Here is a 15,119-nt window from a genome sequence, read left to right as displayed (position 1 = left end):
TTATTCTGCACCATCAATTATATGATCAAATCCAAATGAGTATGGATGTTTTCATGATCTAATTATTAGATAGTAGAAAGATTATACTCCCGATAAGCGGTTTGAATATGAGATGAGAATGATTATAGGATTCCAATAAATAAAAGATTTAGTCATTTATTCAGAAAAAACTAAAGTAACTAGTAATTATATTCATGTAACACAGGTGTTTTTTTAACACCCTTTATCGTCGCTACTCCAATTTCCATTGTGTGCTTCAATTGTTCTCATCCTCACTTGGTAAGTCCTTTGAATCTAACGTCTGCTAGATTGTAAATGCATACCGTCTGATGAAAATGAGCTTTGGATCCGTAAACAGGAACACACAGACTCAAAATACCTTTGACTATGCCAGGAGCTTGGCAGTGAATCATCCAAATGCGGTGTCATTTTGTCTCAATGCATTTTTTGTTGGACTCGTTTTAAATGGTCTCCTCTAATGAGATGCTCAACTCCCCAGAAGCGAGCTCAAAAGGTGCCGAGTTACGCCTTGCATACTGTTTTGTTACAGAGTTATTCTACCAAAGAGAACTAATTTGCACGAGTGCCGATGTATTTTGACAGTGGCTAGACAACACAGTGTTCATTTGAAGCCGTTATAGACCATTTCTCTTAGAACGTTGGAGTCCGGACAGGATGTTTTTGCTCATCTAAGTTCAAAGTCAAAGTTGACTAGTGCAAGTGTTGCAAGTGTTTTAGCCAAGTATCGGGTTACCGATCAGCAACTGCAGCAACTCCATGTGTCAAAACAAACATGAAGAGAAAAGGAATTGAAACGCCAGTTAACCCAGTATGGCGCCTGTCTGCTTTCAGACTTTAAATTATGATCTGAAGTCAGATTTGTGAGGCGAACACAACTACAGCCAAAGTAAGTGGACCGGTGTATTGGGTCAGGTCCTGATTTCCTTGCCTGTGTGTCCATTCCACTCGGCAGTGCCGGAGGTGGTCAACGGGAACCTGTTGACGGCCACGGTGGTGGGACTCAACGCCTGGGTGGAGTACCAGTTCAGGGTGGTGGCTCGCAACAGCGTGGGCGTAGGAGAACCAGCCCCCCGTCCATCAAGACCCGGACAGAGGATGCCAGTATGTCTCTCACTCTCTCTCTCTCTCACGCTATCTCTCTCTCTCTCTATCACTCTCTCACTCTCTCTCACTCTCACTCGCTCTTGCTCTCCCTCTCTCTCTATCACTCTCTCTCTCTCTCTCTCTCTCTCTCTCTCTCTTGCTCTCGCCTTCGAGCTCTCTCTCTCTCCCTCTCTCTCTCTCTCCCTGCCCCTCCTCTCACGAGAAAGCATGAGCACACTCTGAACATCAGATATAAATACACACACACACACACACACACAGACACACAAGTGGGCCAAGAGATACATCAATAAATGGACATCCACAAACACTCAAACACACACTTGTGTATGGACAAAAAATAGTGGTGCAAACACTCAAAACCAGGCAACCCACCACTTATACATACACACAGCGCACGGCCCACACCAGCACACACCAGACAAGCACTCAAGGACACTAGCAACGGCTGACATTAAAAGCTGCTTGCAGCATTTGCTGATTTGACAGACTGAATGCGATGCGCCATTTACTTAGCCCCGCTGCACAGACGCACGTGCAGACGTGCGCACGAGTGCTCCTGCAGCGCCGGCGCGCCGCTGCCCGTCACAACGCATGAGGCCTTTTGTCAGGGACGTCTCCGAAATTGCGACTTGGCAAGCCAGGTAACGGAGTCCTGTCGTTGTTAGTGTACGCAGATTGTTTTTTTTGCCGATTACGAGGGGAAGGGACTCGACACAGTTCAGGAGCGGTGGGGGGGGGGGTACTGTTTCCCTCTTGTCACCAAGGGGCCGTGTTTGTAAATGCTAGTCTAATTGTCCCCCTCTGGGGCTCTCTCTCTCTCCCCCCAGTGCCCGATGCGGCGCCCACTGATGTCGGAGGGGGAGGCGGCACAAAGTCTGATTAGTGATCACATGGGAGGTAAGTCATCTGTCCTGTTCTCCCTGTCTCTCTCTCTCTCTCTCTCTCTCTCTCTCTCTCTCGCTCTCTCTCTCTCGCTCTCTCTCTCTCTCTCTCGCTCTCTCTCGCTCTCTCTGCTCTCTCTCTGTCTCTCTCTCTCTCTCTCTCGCTCTCTCTCTCTCGCTCTCTCTCGCTCTCTCTCTCTCTCTCTCCCTCTCTCTCTGTCTCTCTCTCTCTCTCTCTCTCTCTCTCTCTCTCTCTCTCTCTCTCTCTCTCTCTCTCTCTGTCTTTCTCAGTCTCTCTCTCTCTCTGTCTCTCTCTCACTCTCTCTCTAGTAATCGTTTTGCATAATTGTACAGAATTGAATGGAGGGCTTTTATGACCACTCCACAACCCAACGAACCGCCCCCCCTCCCCATATTAGATCAAAGCTCTCCTGCCCTCACCCTCTCATGATTTGCGGCTAGTTCTCTGTTTCAATGGAATAGTATTGTGAGGGGAGACGGCGGAAAAACACCTGCAACCCTTCAACCACATGACGCTGTCAACATGCGGCAACGCAGTAGGATAAGTGACAGGGCCATTCTGGTTTCCGAGGGAACAGTGCCGTCCCGTCTCATCATCGCACAGATTTTAGCCCCAACCCCTCAGCCGTGTTGAGCTGACTGATGTGTGTGGTTGGATGGGGGGGGGGGAGTACTTCTCTGTGTGAAATATACAGAAATACTGCAATTAGTGAACAAGCAGCCACCGACTGGCAGCGGATTGGTTTGAGTACGATCAACGAGGCTTGAGTCATCAGTCCCCCCCCCCCCCCACGTGTGTGTGTGGGGGGGGGGGGGCCACACCTGCCCTATGAAACGCTTAGGTTTCAGTGCATTAATTACCCTACGGTATCGGTTGGTGGGAGGTGGCGAGCGGCAGGAGAGCGAGGCGGGGGTGCCTGTGTCTTGGACCGTATGCGTTTTAATATCACTATAGTTGTGTGTTTCGCTCCCAGCCCGTCCCCGAGGAGCTGCAGAACGGAGAGGGCTTCGGCTACATCGTGGCCTTCCGGCCCGCGGGGGCCGCCGGCACGCCATGGACGCGGGCCGCCGTGTCGACGCCGGGCGCGTCGCGCCACGCCTTCCGCAACGACTCCCTCCTCATGCCACCGTTCGCCCCGTTCGACGTCAAGGTGGCGGCCTTCAACGACAAGGGCCCCGGGCCCTTCAGCTCCGTGGCCACCGTGTTCTCGGCAGAGGAAGGTAGGACTGAGATGTCACCCGACTCGCCTGACCTCCTTCCCTTCCCTCCTCTCCTTCTCCTCCCTCCTGCCCCCGCTTCCTCCTCCTCCTCCTCCTCCTCCTCCAGCTTCCTCCTGGTCTCTCCTCCTCCACAAGCATGACCTTGAATATTAATATTATGAGTCACTCATAACACTGTGGTGTGGGGTGGTGGAGTAGGATTATTCTCTCTCTCTCTCTCTCTCTCTCTCTCTCTCTCTCTCTCTCTCTCTGTTTCTCTCTCTCTCTCACTCTCTCTCCTTCTCTCTCTCTCTCCCCCCCCCCCCATCTCCAGCTTGAAATGTCATCTTGATATTAGTTATTGCGGTGGTAGATTACAGGAAATCCTAGCAGACACTTACCACACGGAGCTGTCAGGGAGGTATCCCGTTAATTGAATTTGCCGGGCAGATAGTCTTCCCTTATGTCAGTCACAGATTCCATTAAAGGAGAGTGTGGGGAAATAGCGTTTTAGGGAAACTATGGATCTATTCTGTGTCTTCTACTCACTGCTGTGTGAACGTGTGTAAACGTGTGTAAATGTGGGTGTGCGTGTATGTGTGCATGTGTGCATACATGGTTTTGTGTGTATATGTTTGTGTATTATAGAAGCAAATTACTGTCATTATGATTTGAACTTCAAAAGCCATTGAATTTGTGTATCATTAATAACATTTATAACATCTTAATTCTTAACATTGAAATATGTACTCTGAAAACAAGGTAATCTGAATTTATTCATTTTCAATCGATTTATTTGAAAGTCAAACATGTACATTTTAAGTTGTACCATTTCAACAACAGGATTAGTGTTTTCCATATTTACTAATTGAGATAGAAAAATTAAAGATACAGATATTTTTGAGATGATATTCATTACTCTTATTCAAGTGTTCAAAATACGGACCAAAAACTTCAAGCCATAATAATTCAAGAAGAAGCAGGGCATTTTCAGGAAGGGCCTAAACGAATGAATGTAATCAAAACGACTGCTGGCCTATTAAAGCGCATTCTGTCATGCGATCAAAAAAAACTGCTCGAGAATTAAATCCAACGATGGCCAACAGGGAGAACGATGGGCTCCGCTAAGACCTCCGGTTTGTGTCCGAAATGTGAATTCAAACTCAATAAGCATAGGGGTTTTCAGGGGTTCAAAACCACAGAACACAATATAATGACAGCAGTCAGTTCATTTACATGCAATCTCGATTGCTTAGGCCTGTCCTTGGAATGCCCGGCTACTGCAGTTAGATTTTTTTATGGCTTGAATTTAGGATATGAGTGCTGAATACCGTTATAAGTATATTTGCCACTTAAATTTTGCTGCAACTTAACATTGAAAATGTTATGTGTTATTGAATGGTACAACTTGAAATGTCGTATTCAAAATTGAGTGAAATTCAAATGGGAATAAAGTAAGATAACCTTGATTTCAAAGTACAGTATAATATATTAATAAATTATGAATTCAATGGTGTTAACATTTCCATGTACAAAAATTCTATCGCTTTCTAAATTCAAAACAGTATAGCCCGTGATTTGCTTCCATCGTTTATACTTGTGTATCTGTGTGTTCCCATGTGTGTGTGTCTGCCTTTGCGTGTGTGTGTGTGTGTGTGTGTGTGTGTGTGTGTGTGTGTGTGTGTGTGTGTGTGTGTGTGTGTGTGTGTGTGTGTGTGTGTGTGTGTGTGTGTGTATGCGTGTGTGTGTGTGTGTGTGTGTGTGTGTGTGTGTGTGTGTGTGTGTGTGTGTCTGTGTGTGGGGGCTTGTGTGTATGTGTGTGTGGGTGCTTCTTTGTGCGTGTGCATGCGTGTGTGCCTCTGTCTATGATTGTGTGTGTGTGTGTGTGTGTGTGAGTGAGTGAGTGTGTGGTTTTCACCAGTGTCACTTTGTTTCACTTTGTTCTCCAGTGCCCAGTGTGTCTCCTAAGAGGTTGAGAGCCCGCAGTGTGTCTGCAGCTCAGATTGAAGTGTTCTGGGAACCTCTGCCTGCCATTCCTGAACGGGTGCTGGGATATGAGGTACGTTGGGAATCGCTGCATGGATAACATATTCAAAATGTTGAATCTTTCTCTGTATCCCTGCTGTTCTGCTCTGCTGATGTCTCAACATCATACGTGCAATCACTATATTTTCTCATCAGAATTCCATTTACGTTCAGCCATTTAGCAGACGCTTTCATCCTAAGCGACTGAGATTGCGGCTGAGGACACTCAAAGCGTGCAATCTAAATTAAGAGTTCCTTCCGAAAATGCTGTGCAAACGAGTTTAACGACTCCAAGGACACCTGGGTCTTCATAGGAATCAGGAAAACATGGCTACTATACATTTGTTTAATTAGTGGGTCGGGTAAACGACTATATGATGATATCCAGTGTGCGAACTATACCGCGGCTTTCGGGGGGGCTCCCTTATGGGGGGGGGGGGGGGACTTACTCAAAACACACATCCATTATTACAAGCCTGTATGCCTACTTGCCTTATGTCAGCACATATAAGCACATATCACAGCTAGCATCTGCCGAAGAACTTGCCTCTTGCTGCTCCTCAGACTCATTCGTCTTCGATTTCTTTATAAATCTGAAATTGAGCGTGTCCAGCGGCTCCAGCGCAAATGGCCCAGAGCGGGTCTTTTTTTGTCTCCGATGTCTGATTTAAAGTGACGTTTAAGACATAGCGCCCCCACGCTTCAATGTTGAAGACAAGAATTGCATGCAGGCCGGTATCTTTATTAAAGTGAAATAGTGATGAATCACCCTCATACATAAAAAATTGCCAAATTTTACACATGATCCATGATTATGACAATACCAAAAAAAAAGGAAATGCATGGGAAAAAAAAAGCATTTTGCCAATATTTTAGAGACCCCCCCAAAATTTAACAAATCATGTTTTCAGGGGAGCTCATGTCTCATTAAGGCTGGCTCCCCCGTTGTTAGCACTGATGATATCAACTTCACACCTTTCATACAGTCTCACAATTCAGACTTAGTCCAACTTCCAGATCTGAGACGCCTTCCATTTAACAAACTAAACGCAGCGTGACTACAAATGACCGCGCACAAGGCGTTATTGTCTGAGTAATAACGCTCCAACCTGTGCCTGGCCACTTGTGGTGCGCCGGCAGCATCCCTGAAGGAAGAGGGGAGCTGGATCCATCATCGCTGTTAAGCATGCAAAGCAGAGCCCTGCTTCCCCCTCTCTCCTGGTGCTCTTTCAATATCTGTCACCTCTGGCCCTTGACACAAAGGGCCGCTCGGACCGGTTGCCATAGTGCTGGACACATTGTCCTGATAGAATGTGGCCTCATTTCTCTGAATCAAGCTCCCCTCGACCCACTGAATCTCAATCAGAGGCTCTCAATGTACGTCCGCGCCACACCCGGACTGTAAAACAGACTGGTTGGGCCAGGGGGAAAGGGTGAATCAGAGATGTCTCTTCTTCGGTCGAGTGTGGATGTGTTTACAGCTCAGCTTCAAGATATTGTGAGCAACCGAGATTGCAAAATGGATTGCGTTACTGTAAACTGAATCATTACGCACTCAGTTCTCTGTTTAATTGATGGCAAATTGGAAAATGCTTTATTGGCCACATTCATTGAGTGTGTTATAAAATAATGCAGAGAGAGTCCCCAGGGCTGACTTTACGTTTCATTTAATTTATTTATTCAGTTGACTCGTGCTTTTTTCACTTAATGCCCGGGAACATGAATATTGAATTTGACCCAGAGCTAGCATTAGATCACTTTATTTGCCTCATCAAATATCCCCACACCTGAAATTTTAATTTGACTGCCGGACCCCCGAAGACCCCCAAAGGAAAGCAATTAGAGCATTTAATTTGGTGGAACAGATCCTGATAATGTTACGTGCCATGCTGACATGGAATAATTTAGTACGGCTACCTTATGAAGCCAAAGAAATATCGCGGCAGGATTCTGTTGCGCATTGCTACAAACTCGATAATTGTTGATACTGAATCTGTGGTTGTCATTGCCCAGCCAATGATAATGTTCCAACCAACACCAAGCACTTATGAGGATGTGCATGAGCAAGTTGAGGCCATGTGGTGAACAAAAATGTATTATTCATCTCCTCTCCCCCCCCAACCACCAGTTCCACTGCCATCTTCTGTAATACAAACAGCATTTCAAACTGAGCGATGCATTTTAATAGCCCCGATAAAGACCGCTGTCACTCAAGGGCTAGTGATCCAACACTGGTGGACCACTGGAATCTAACCGGCGTGTGTGTGTGTGTGTGTGTGTGTGTGTGTGTGTGTGTGTGTGTGTGTGTGTGTGTGTGTGTGTGTGTGTGTGTGTGTGTGTGTGTGTGTGCGTACGTGTGCCTACGTGTGCATCAGGTGGTGTACTGGGAAGACGACACCAAACCCGACACGGTTGGGAAGGTCAGGATTTCCGGTAACTACACGCTGGTCAACGTGACGGGGCTCACCGGCCACACACCGTACTACCTGGCCGTCGCCGCCTTCAACACAGCCGGCTCCGGCCCGCAGTCGGTCGCCATCAACATCACCACCAAGAAGCCGCGTGAGTCCGTGGGCACAGAGGATTCCGGGCTGGTTACACAAACGGATTCTGCAAAATGTCCAGAGAATCAGCTCTGAACTTTGTCCTGAGTTGCTCTTTCGCCCTAACCCTTACCCTAACCACAACAGGAGATTGCACAGTGTTGCATTTTTCTCCCATAATGGTAATACTCGTGGTTTGGCTCGGTTGAGGCAATGGTTGACTCCTAGGTAGAGGGAGCCAGTGTTGTTTTCGTCAGGCAAGACGAAAACGAAAATGACGTCGTCAGACCCCTTTTTTCCATGACGAAAATGAGACTAAGACGAACGTCACCAAAGCCATATAAAGACTAAAATGTGACGAAAAATGTAGACATTTTCGTCAGACGAGAACTAGACGAGACTAAATTGTTAGTGAGTGGACGAACAAAGTTTCAAAACATGCTTTTTTCCCGCCAACTATAATATGCGGAAAAGAAATGGAGAAATGGAGCCAGCTGCTTGTCCTAACAGTCACGCCCCCATCACACACTAAAAGCCTCGCTCGCGCGCAGCTGCGCCTGCACGCACACGGCACACACGAGTGTGCCGTGTGCGACGAGTGCGACAGTCCGACGAGTTTTCGTCGGACTAAAACTAGACTAAAACCTTTTGAGTTTTCGTCAGACTAAAACTAGACTAAAACTTTCAAAGATAGAAATGACTAAAATGGGACTAAAACTAAGAAGCATTTCGTCAAAAAGACTAAGACTAAAACTAAATCTAAAATGCCTGCCAAAAACAACACTGGAGGGAGCAGGACATGTGTCAGAAAGTGTTTTATTTACAGCACATTAAAGATGGCGGACGAGACTCAGACTTTATACAAGGGAGCTGGCAGGGTAAAATCAGTTTATTGTCCGGGCGAACGGAATCGAACATTTGCGTTCACATACAGCTCCTCCAGGTAATGTCTAGGTCAGTTCAGGGTTGCAGTGCATGTTGGGAAAAGGGTTGTCAGAAAGAGCCTTCAAGACCAGAACGTTGTTTAGGAAACCCGGATCAAAGTGTACCCCCATGAGGGTGTATGGTTGACTGCTGCTCTGGACAATAACAAATAAGAAGAAGTTTCCCATCCTGAATAATCTAGTCTGAACTGAGTGTTCCGATGTCAAAATGGAAACAAGTTTTTAGTATTTTTTGGTGCTATCAGAAAAACAATTTAAACCTGCTCCAACCCACCAGCAGAAAATGTAAATATGGTATCACACTGATGCAGCGTCTGGTGGTCTAGTGTTAAAATCCTCCAATATTCTGAAAAATATGATACAGCAATATGAATCCCTGTAGAAACTAAAATGACATAATAACTAGTGGACGCACCATAGCCATAAATATTAGATTCCAATAAAAAAGTTTTAGAGTCAAAAAGTTGGGATGACCTGCACCTGAAAATATCTCCCATCGTCTCCCCCTCTGTAATGTAGCTGTCTCTGTGATGTTCCTGTCTGTGTAATGTTTCTGTCTGTGGGCATTGTCTCCGTCTGTCTTGTAGCTCCGGGTCAGCCACCAGTCAATGTGGAATGGAGCATGACCGGATCTCTGCTCACGCTGCACTGGGACCCTGTGGTCGCTACGGAAACAGAATCCCCCGTCACTGGATATATGGTACGACCCGAGATGGAGATTGCATCGATACTGACAAGACTCCCATCTTGCTTTGGAAGAATAATGAAACAGGTTCAACAACGTCTGGCGGTTAGGGAGTTTGATTCCCAGCCAGCAGACAGGTTCTTAGTTCATATCTCAAATTGCCTGTGGGCAGCGTTGAGCAAGAACCCCTACATGATCCTTAATAACGTGTAGAAAGAAAGGAACCCTGGGAGTCGCTGGATTAAAGCGTCTGCTAAATCAAGAGACGCCTCGCGGTGAAGCTGCTAAATGATGCAAATAGTGAATTCAAAGGCCGCGCAAACGATGCATGTTTGTTTGACGTGTGTGTGTGTGTGTGTGTGTGTGTGTGTGTGTGTGTGTGTGTGTGTGTGTGTGTGTGTGTGTGTGTGTGTGTGTGTGTGTGTGTGTGTGTGTGTGTGTGTCTCTCCCAGGTGCTGCTGAAGAGACAGGGCTACAGCGACATCGACATGGTCCGGACCGACAAGAACAACCTGGAGCTCAACCTGCCGGCCAGCGACAACTACCTGGTCCAGATCAAGGCTTTGACCCAGGGGGGAGAAGGGGTGGGCAGCGAACCCATCCATGTGCATAAATCAAGTGAGATTCCCGTCTTGCTTCCGTCTCGACCCCACCCCAGCCGCGGTCTGATCTGAACCCTTTGATAATAATGATACTCCTGGGACCAAACAATATGCAACGCTTCACTCCTTTCAAATCCAGTGTAATAGGCTGGAAATAGCGCAGTTGCTGTCATTCATCTCTGCCATCTCTGGCTTATTATTCCTCGCTGATTGATCATGATTCCACCTTCTGTGTCAGCCCTGAGATGGTTTTGATGTTACTTTTAAGTCAGAGATCTTCACATTGATCAACTTCAACAGCACTGTCGACATCTCACTGTAGCTGTGGAAAACCAAAAACATAATGATACAGGGATGAAACTCACTCATCATCTCTTGGAATCTTTACATTCAATAATATAATGCAAGCCATTTAGTGGACGCCTTCATCCCAAAGCGTCTTCCAATGCCATGAGTGCACACTTTGTTAGCCGGGTTGGAACCAGTGGGAATAGAAGCCCTTAACAAAGGAGGTGTTAACACTACTCCCTCCCTATATACAATGTCTTTCTCTGCGAGATGCAATTGTTCCACTAGTCGTGGAAAATGTGCAATCGTGTTCAGTTTCTGGGAAGAGCTCTTGAATGTCTGCCTGTTGTGTTGTTTTGCGTCCTTTCCCAGGCATGGGTGCGAGAGGCTCGGGAGCTCCTGGCCTGCTCCCGCTGTACTCCTCGGCCGTCCTTATCAGCACCCTGCTTAGCACCTCCTGGTGAGAGCCAATCACAGAGCTTGGACATCCCCCGGAGCCTCCTCTCCCTCCCCCATCCCTCCCTTCCTCCCCCCATCCCTCTTCCTCCTATCTTCCTCCTTCCTTCCCTCCAATGAAGCTCAACTGCCCCCCGTCACCCACCACTGGCTTCAGCAGCAGGTGCAGCCTCCCGCGGCACCATTCCGGAGTTGACGGATGGATGGATGCAGGGAAAACTGGACTGAACTGGAATGGAGTTGAATGGAGTTAACCGGACTTGACTGGAGTTGACAGGAGTGGAGCGGAGTGGGAGTTGTCTGGAGCAGAGCTGGAGATGGAGTTGACATGAACAGGATGGAATTAAGAAGGGCGCCCTTTAACTTTTGTTTACATTCTTTTGCAGATAAGACTTCGGTAAGAAATGGCGATTCGTGTGCATGGTATTTGTGTTTTTTTCTAAGTCACCATTTTGTTCTCATTATGTTTTTGGGCCCACAAATATAATTTCCCTTCAAAGTTATTGTGTTGAAATGAGCGATGTTTGATGAGAATCTTTGACCATATACTAATGCCTTAAATCAATTGTGTACATACATACCAAAGTAGGTGATACAAGTCTTGTTTTAGGTCATCATTTGTATTCTAGAGTTCCCGGAGATTTTTTTTTCCACACTATATGTTTAGACCGATTTGTATTTTTTTCTTACAGCTGAAGTGCTCTAGGAAGTCATTCAAACAGTAAAGTGAACAAAATAAGCCCCGGCTGGCCACTATAAGATATGAGCAGATCGTCTTTCCTAGAGGTCGGAAGCCAATTCCGATTCAGATCGTGGCTAAATACCATTACCTAAATATCCGTTATCTCATCCCCTTTATTCCGCCGTTCAATTTAAATATTAACACCTTTCTGTTCCCCCCCTCCCCTCAAGTGCTGCTAGAGGAAAAAAAAATCAATTTCTTTTTTTTTTCAAGCTGGCTTTGTCTAAGGGACCACGCAGGGCGTCCAGAGCAAATTGATCAACTGTGCCTCTCACTTCTATCCTGTGTATTTAAACAGTGTTTGTCCTCTACGGGCCCCCAGGCTACAGACCCTCTCCCACCTGCTCACTACTGATGGGTCCTGGCGTATCCTCCTTATCCCCACTGCCTCTAAATAATAAATACCCATCAGCCTCCTGCATCCAGAAGAGAGAGAGAGAGAGAGAGAGAGAGAGAGAGAGGGAGGCCTGGAGGAGGCAACGTGGTGCAGCTCATGTCATACATAGTCCCATATGTATTGTAAACCCCTTTCCCCTGATTTGGGCCAGACTAGTGGACTAGATACATATATCACATTGTAACACACACACACGCAAACACACAAACACGCACACACACACAGACGCACTTCAGTTGACCAGTTGGCCCAGTGCATAATGGATATAACAGATTACTAGTGCCTTTTACTAGAAGCTTTTGGGGGGGTTGTTAGAGTGTTTTTTCTTTTCTTCCCGGGTGGTTTTGAAGGGAGAGGTGCATGTTTCGTACGTGTTGTCGGTGGTTGTCACTTAGAAAGGAAGGCAGCGAGGGGTATGATCCTGGAGGCAGACCTTACAGTCTAATAATGCGGCGCGGTGCTCGCTGATTAAATTTCCATCGGGACACGTTTACCCAAGCAGCTCACACAAGAAGGGTTGTGTGAAGGCTTTTTCGAGAGAAATCAAAGCGCCTGAAATTAAGGTGGGATTCCCGACTCCTCCGTTGGAGGAGATGCTTGGCGCTCCGGAGGCATCATTTATGGCACGTCTTATTTAAGGCGTCTGAATAAGTAATGACCTCCAAGCTGCCAGAATAGTTGGAAATGCTTTAAAGGGATGTTCATTTGATGCTGCCTGACCACACGGATAGAATACCCACTGCTTTATGATACATTAGGTTCAATCGTTGTTTAATTTGGATAAATGTCTGGTTATGAGCTAAGGGGTGTGGCAGTAAGGGCCCTAGCGATGCTCACAAGCCCTTTGGAGCTCAGCCGGAGGGGGGGACAGAGGGGCGGCTGGGGGCGGGGGGGTGGAGGGTAGTCAGGTCGGACAGGGTGGGGAGGGGAGGGGACGGGGGGGGATGGGGGCGTAGGTCCTGCTGCGCTGCTCCACGTAACTGTGCCTTTTTGCTAGCGTGCCCGGCCCCTAGCCGCCCTGCGGTGCGCAACGTTCAGACGCGTCCTCCTCCTCCTCCTCCCTTCTTTGTGTGTCTTTCTTTATGGTGACGGTGTCGTTCCGCACCATCTGTACAAATGCCGAACTCGGTTCCCCAATGTCGAGGCACGGCGAGCGAGGAAGTGATGCAAGGTGACTGGGTGTCGTCAGCCCTCGTCACCCGGAACAGGTGTGCGCTCCGGACCCTGGGGGTGTCGTAAAAAAAAAAAGGGTGACAAATAAATATAAAAAAAAAATAGAGACGAAGCTTAACCTAACCGCCGACATCATCAGGCTGTCCTCGCCGCTCCCGCGAAGCCCGGCGCCAGGTGATGGGTCTGTTGTCGGCCTGCCCGACGGCGTATTGATTGCTGGGCGCCTCATCATCACGGCTGTCACTGCAACCGCCGCCGCGTGATTGACTGATGGGCCGCGGCGCCTGCTACGCTTCTTTTGTCCGCTTATACAGTCAGACATGCTTGACATGTCTTGAAACCCACCCCCCCCCCCCCCCGCCACACACACACAAACACACACACACACCATCCAGCGACTCGTTCAATAGATCTGGGGAGACGTCTTGATGTTTTTGTTCAGATAATTTCATTTGATTTCTTTTGCCGGCTCTCTTTTTACCTTCTTCTCGCTCGTTGAAAAGCCTCGGAGAAGCTATTTTGGTTTATTTTCCTGTTTCTTTCTTTCACTGGAGCCGGCAACTTGGTTTAATGTGTTTGTAGATAGATTGGAATATCATCCTGAAAAGTGTAGTGATTAACATTTGTTTGTATTGCTTTTTCAATTCTGAACAACAAACATATCTAGTTGTGGATACCATTATTTCTTAGTGCTTACAGCTTTTCTTTGCAGATACGCTGAATCTATCCAACACTGTACTCATTTTCAGTTTCAAACCTCCAAGGGGTAGAAAATGGAGGAAAGAAAAGATATTTGGCTGTGTCTATTGATGGCCGGGGTGATATAAAACCTAGAATAATGTCCAAACAAAATAACATTGCTGCCAGTTCTTAAATGACAAGGGATTAGACTTATATTTGTTATTATTAGATTTTTCTGTTATGATTCCCTTTAAAGCCTTTTTATTGTGAATACTGCGGGGGTTTAAGTCAAGTGTCATTTTCTGACATGTCCCGGTGAACACCACTTAGTACAATCTAGAGGAAGTGATTGAAAGTCGGCGAGGGGAATCTGCTACGAGAAAATATCTCTTCTATCGCTTTGTTTTGGAAAAGGGGCAAAACCGTGCATTGTTGCTATCAGAGGGTGATGTGGCGCAGTGTAAATAGCTTGCATATATATATTTTTAGACTCGGCCAGCTGGACAGCCCCCATTGCCTTTGTATGGTGTGTTTGCTGACCTTTATACCAGTGTGTTAAACACTGATCTCTATGAGATACTGACCTGTAGAATTACATTTTCATATTGAAAAGTAACCGATCTGTCTTGTATACTAAAATGTGCATGTTGATTATTGTTTTGTGGATTTGTGTTTATTTGTTTCTTTTTCTAAAACTATAACTTAATAAAAAGTGCTTATTCCTGAAAAAGTCTCTGGTACAAATTTGCCCACAAACATACACCCACTTATATGTTTATAAATGTATGATTCTATGCACTGTTTCTCTGGCTTCACTGTTTCATTTTATATCTCGGCTCCTCTGTTATACAGAAGCCGTTGCTATTAATTACTCACTGTAACCTTGTTTACTCTTAAAGCTAAGGTAGGTCATTTTTGGTAGAAGCCTTTTTCTCCTATTTGTTAACATTCTCTTAGCATCCCAAGAGCAATCAATAAATCAAACGCTTCGACCATAAAAGAGTAGAATCTGTTATCTCTATCCGTCAGACGTTTAATGAGCCTTTCCAGACATTTCATCAGAAAAGATCGGACGGGCTATGTCAGTCTACCTACCTACCCGGCTACGCATGCGTACTCTGCCCGTCCATCCAGTACCCATGACCAGAGTCTTCCACAAGGCTAGGCAAACCGACTGCTAAAGCTAGCTAACTGCTCATGTGTTTTTGGGGGAGTGTCTTTGGAGGGAGTCCTTATGGGAGGCGGTTAGGATTTTTTTTTTTCTTTAGTTACATTGAAAATCTTGCTTACTCCAGCTGGTTTCTTAAATTGCCTGCCCTGGCTTTAAGCAGCGACATCAGAGTGATGCCTAAT

At 46.5% G+C, this 15,119-nt stretch overlaps 1 protein-coding gene across 1 annotated transcript in view; it reads left to right on the top strand.

Moving 5' to 3' along the window:
* The window catches only part of LOC132471012 (contactin-3-like), a 47,535-nt gene extending 34,965 nt beyond the window's left edge, over positions 1–12,570 (top strand). Inside the window, 10 exon segments of the mRNA XM_060069974.1 lie at positions 903–1,090; positions 1,093–1,122; positions 1,956–2,003; positions 2,006–2,025; positions 3,005–3,251; positions 5,180–5,289; positions 7,631–7,817; positions 9,330–9,442; positions 9,880–10,045; positions 10,690–12,570. Of these exon segments, the coding sequence (XP_059925957.1) occupies positions 903–1,090; positions 1,093–1,122; positions 1,956–2,003; positions 2,006–2,025; positions 3,005–3,251; positions 5,180–5,289; positions 7,631–7,817; positions 9,330–9,442; positions 9,880–10,045; positions 10,690–10,781 (1,201 nt within the window). The 3' untranslated portion in view covers positions 10,782–12,570.
* The last annotated feature ends 2,549 nt before the right edge of the window (positions 12,571–15,119 follow it).

Source organism: Gadus macrocephalus, chromosome 13, assembly GCF_031168955.1.
Source record: "Gadus macrocephalus chromosome 13, ASM3116895v1".
Lineage (NCBI taxonomy): Eukaryota > Metazoa > Chordata > Actinopteri > Gadiformes > Gadidae > Gadus > Gadus macrocephalus.
The sequence above is the reverse complement of the archived record's forward strand: the minus strand, read 5'-3'. Positions and strand labels throughout refer to the sequence as shown.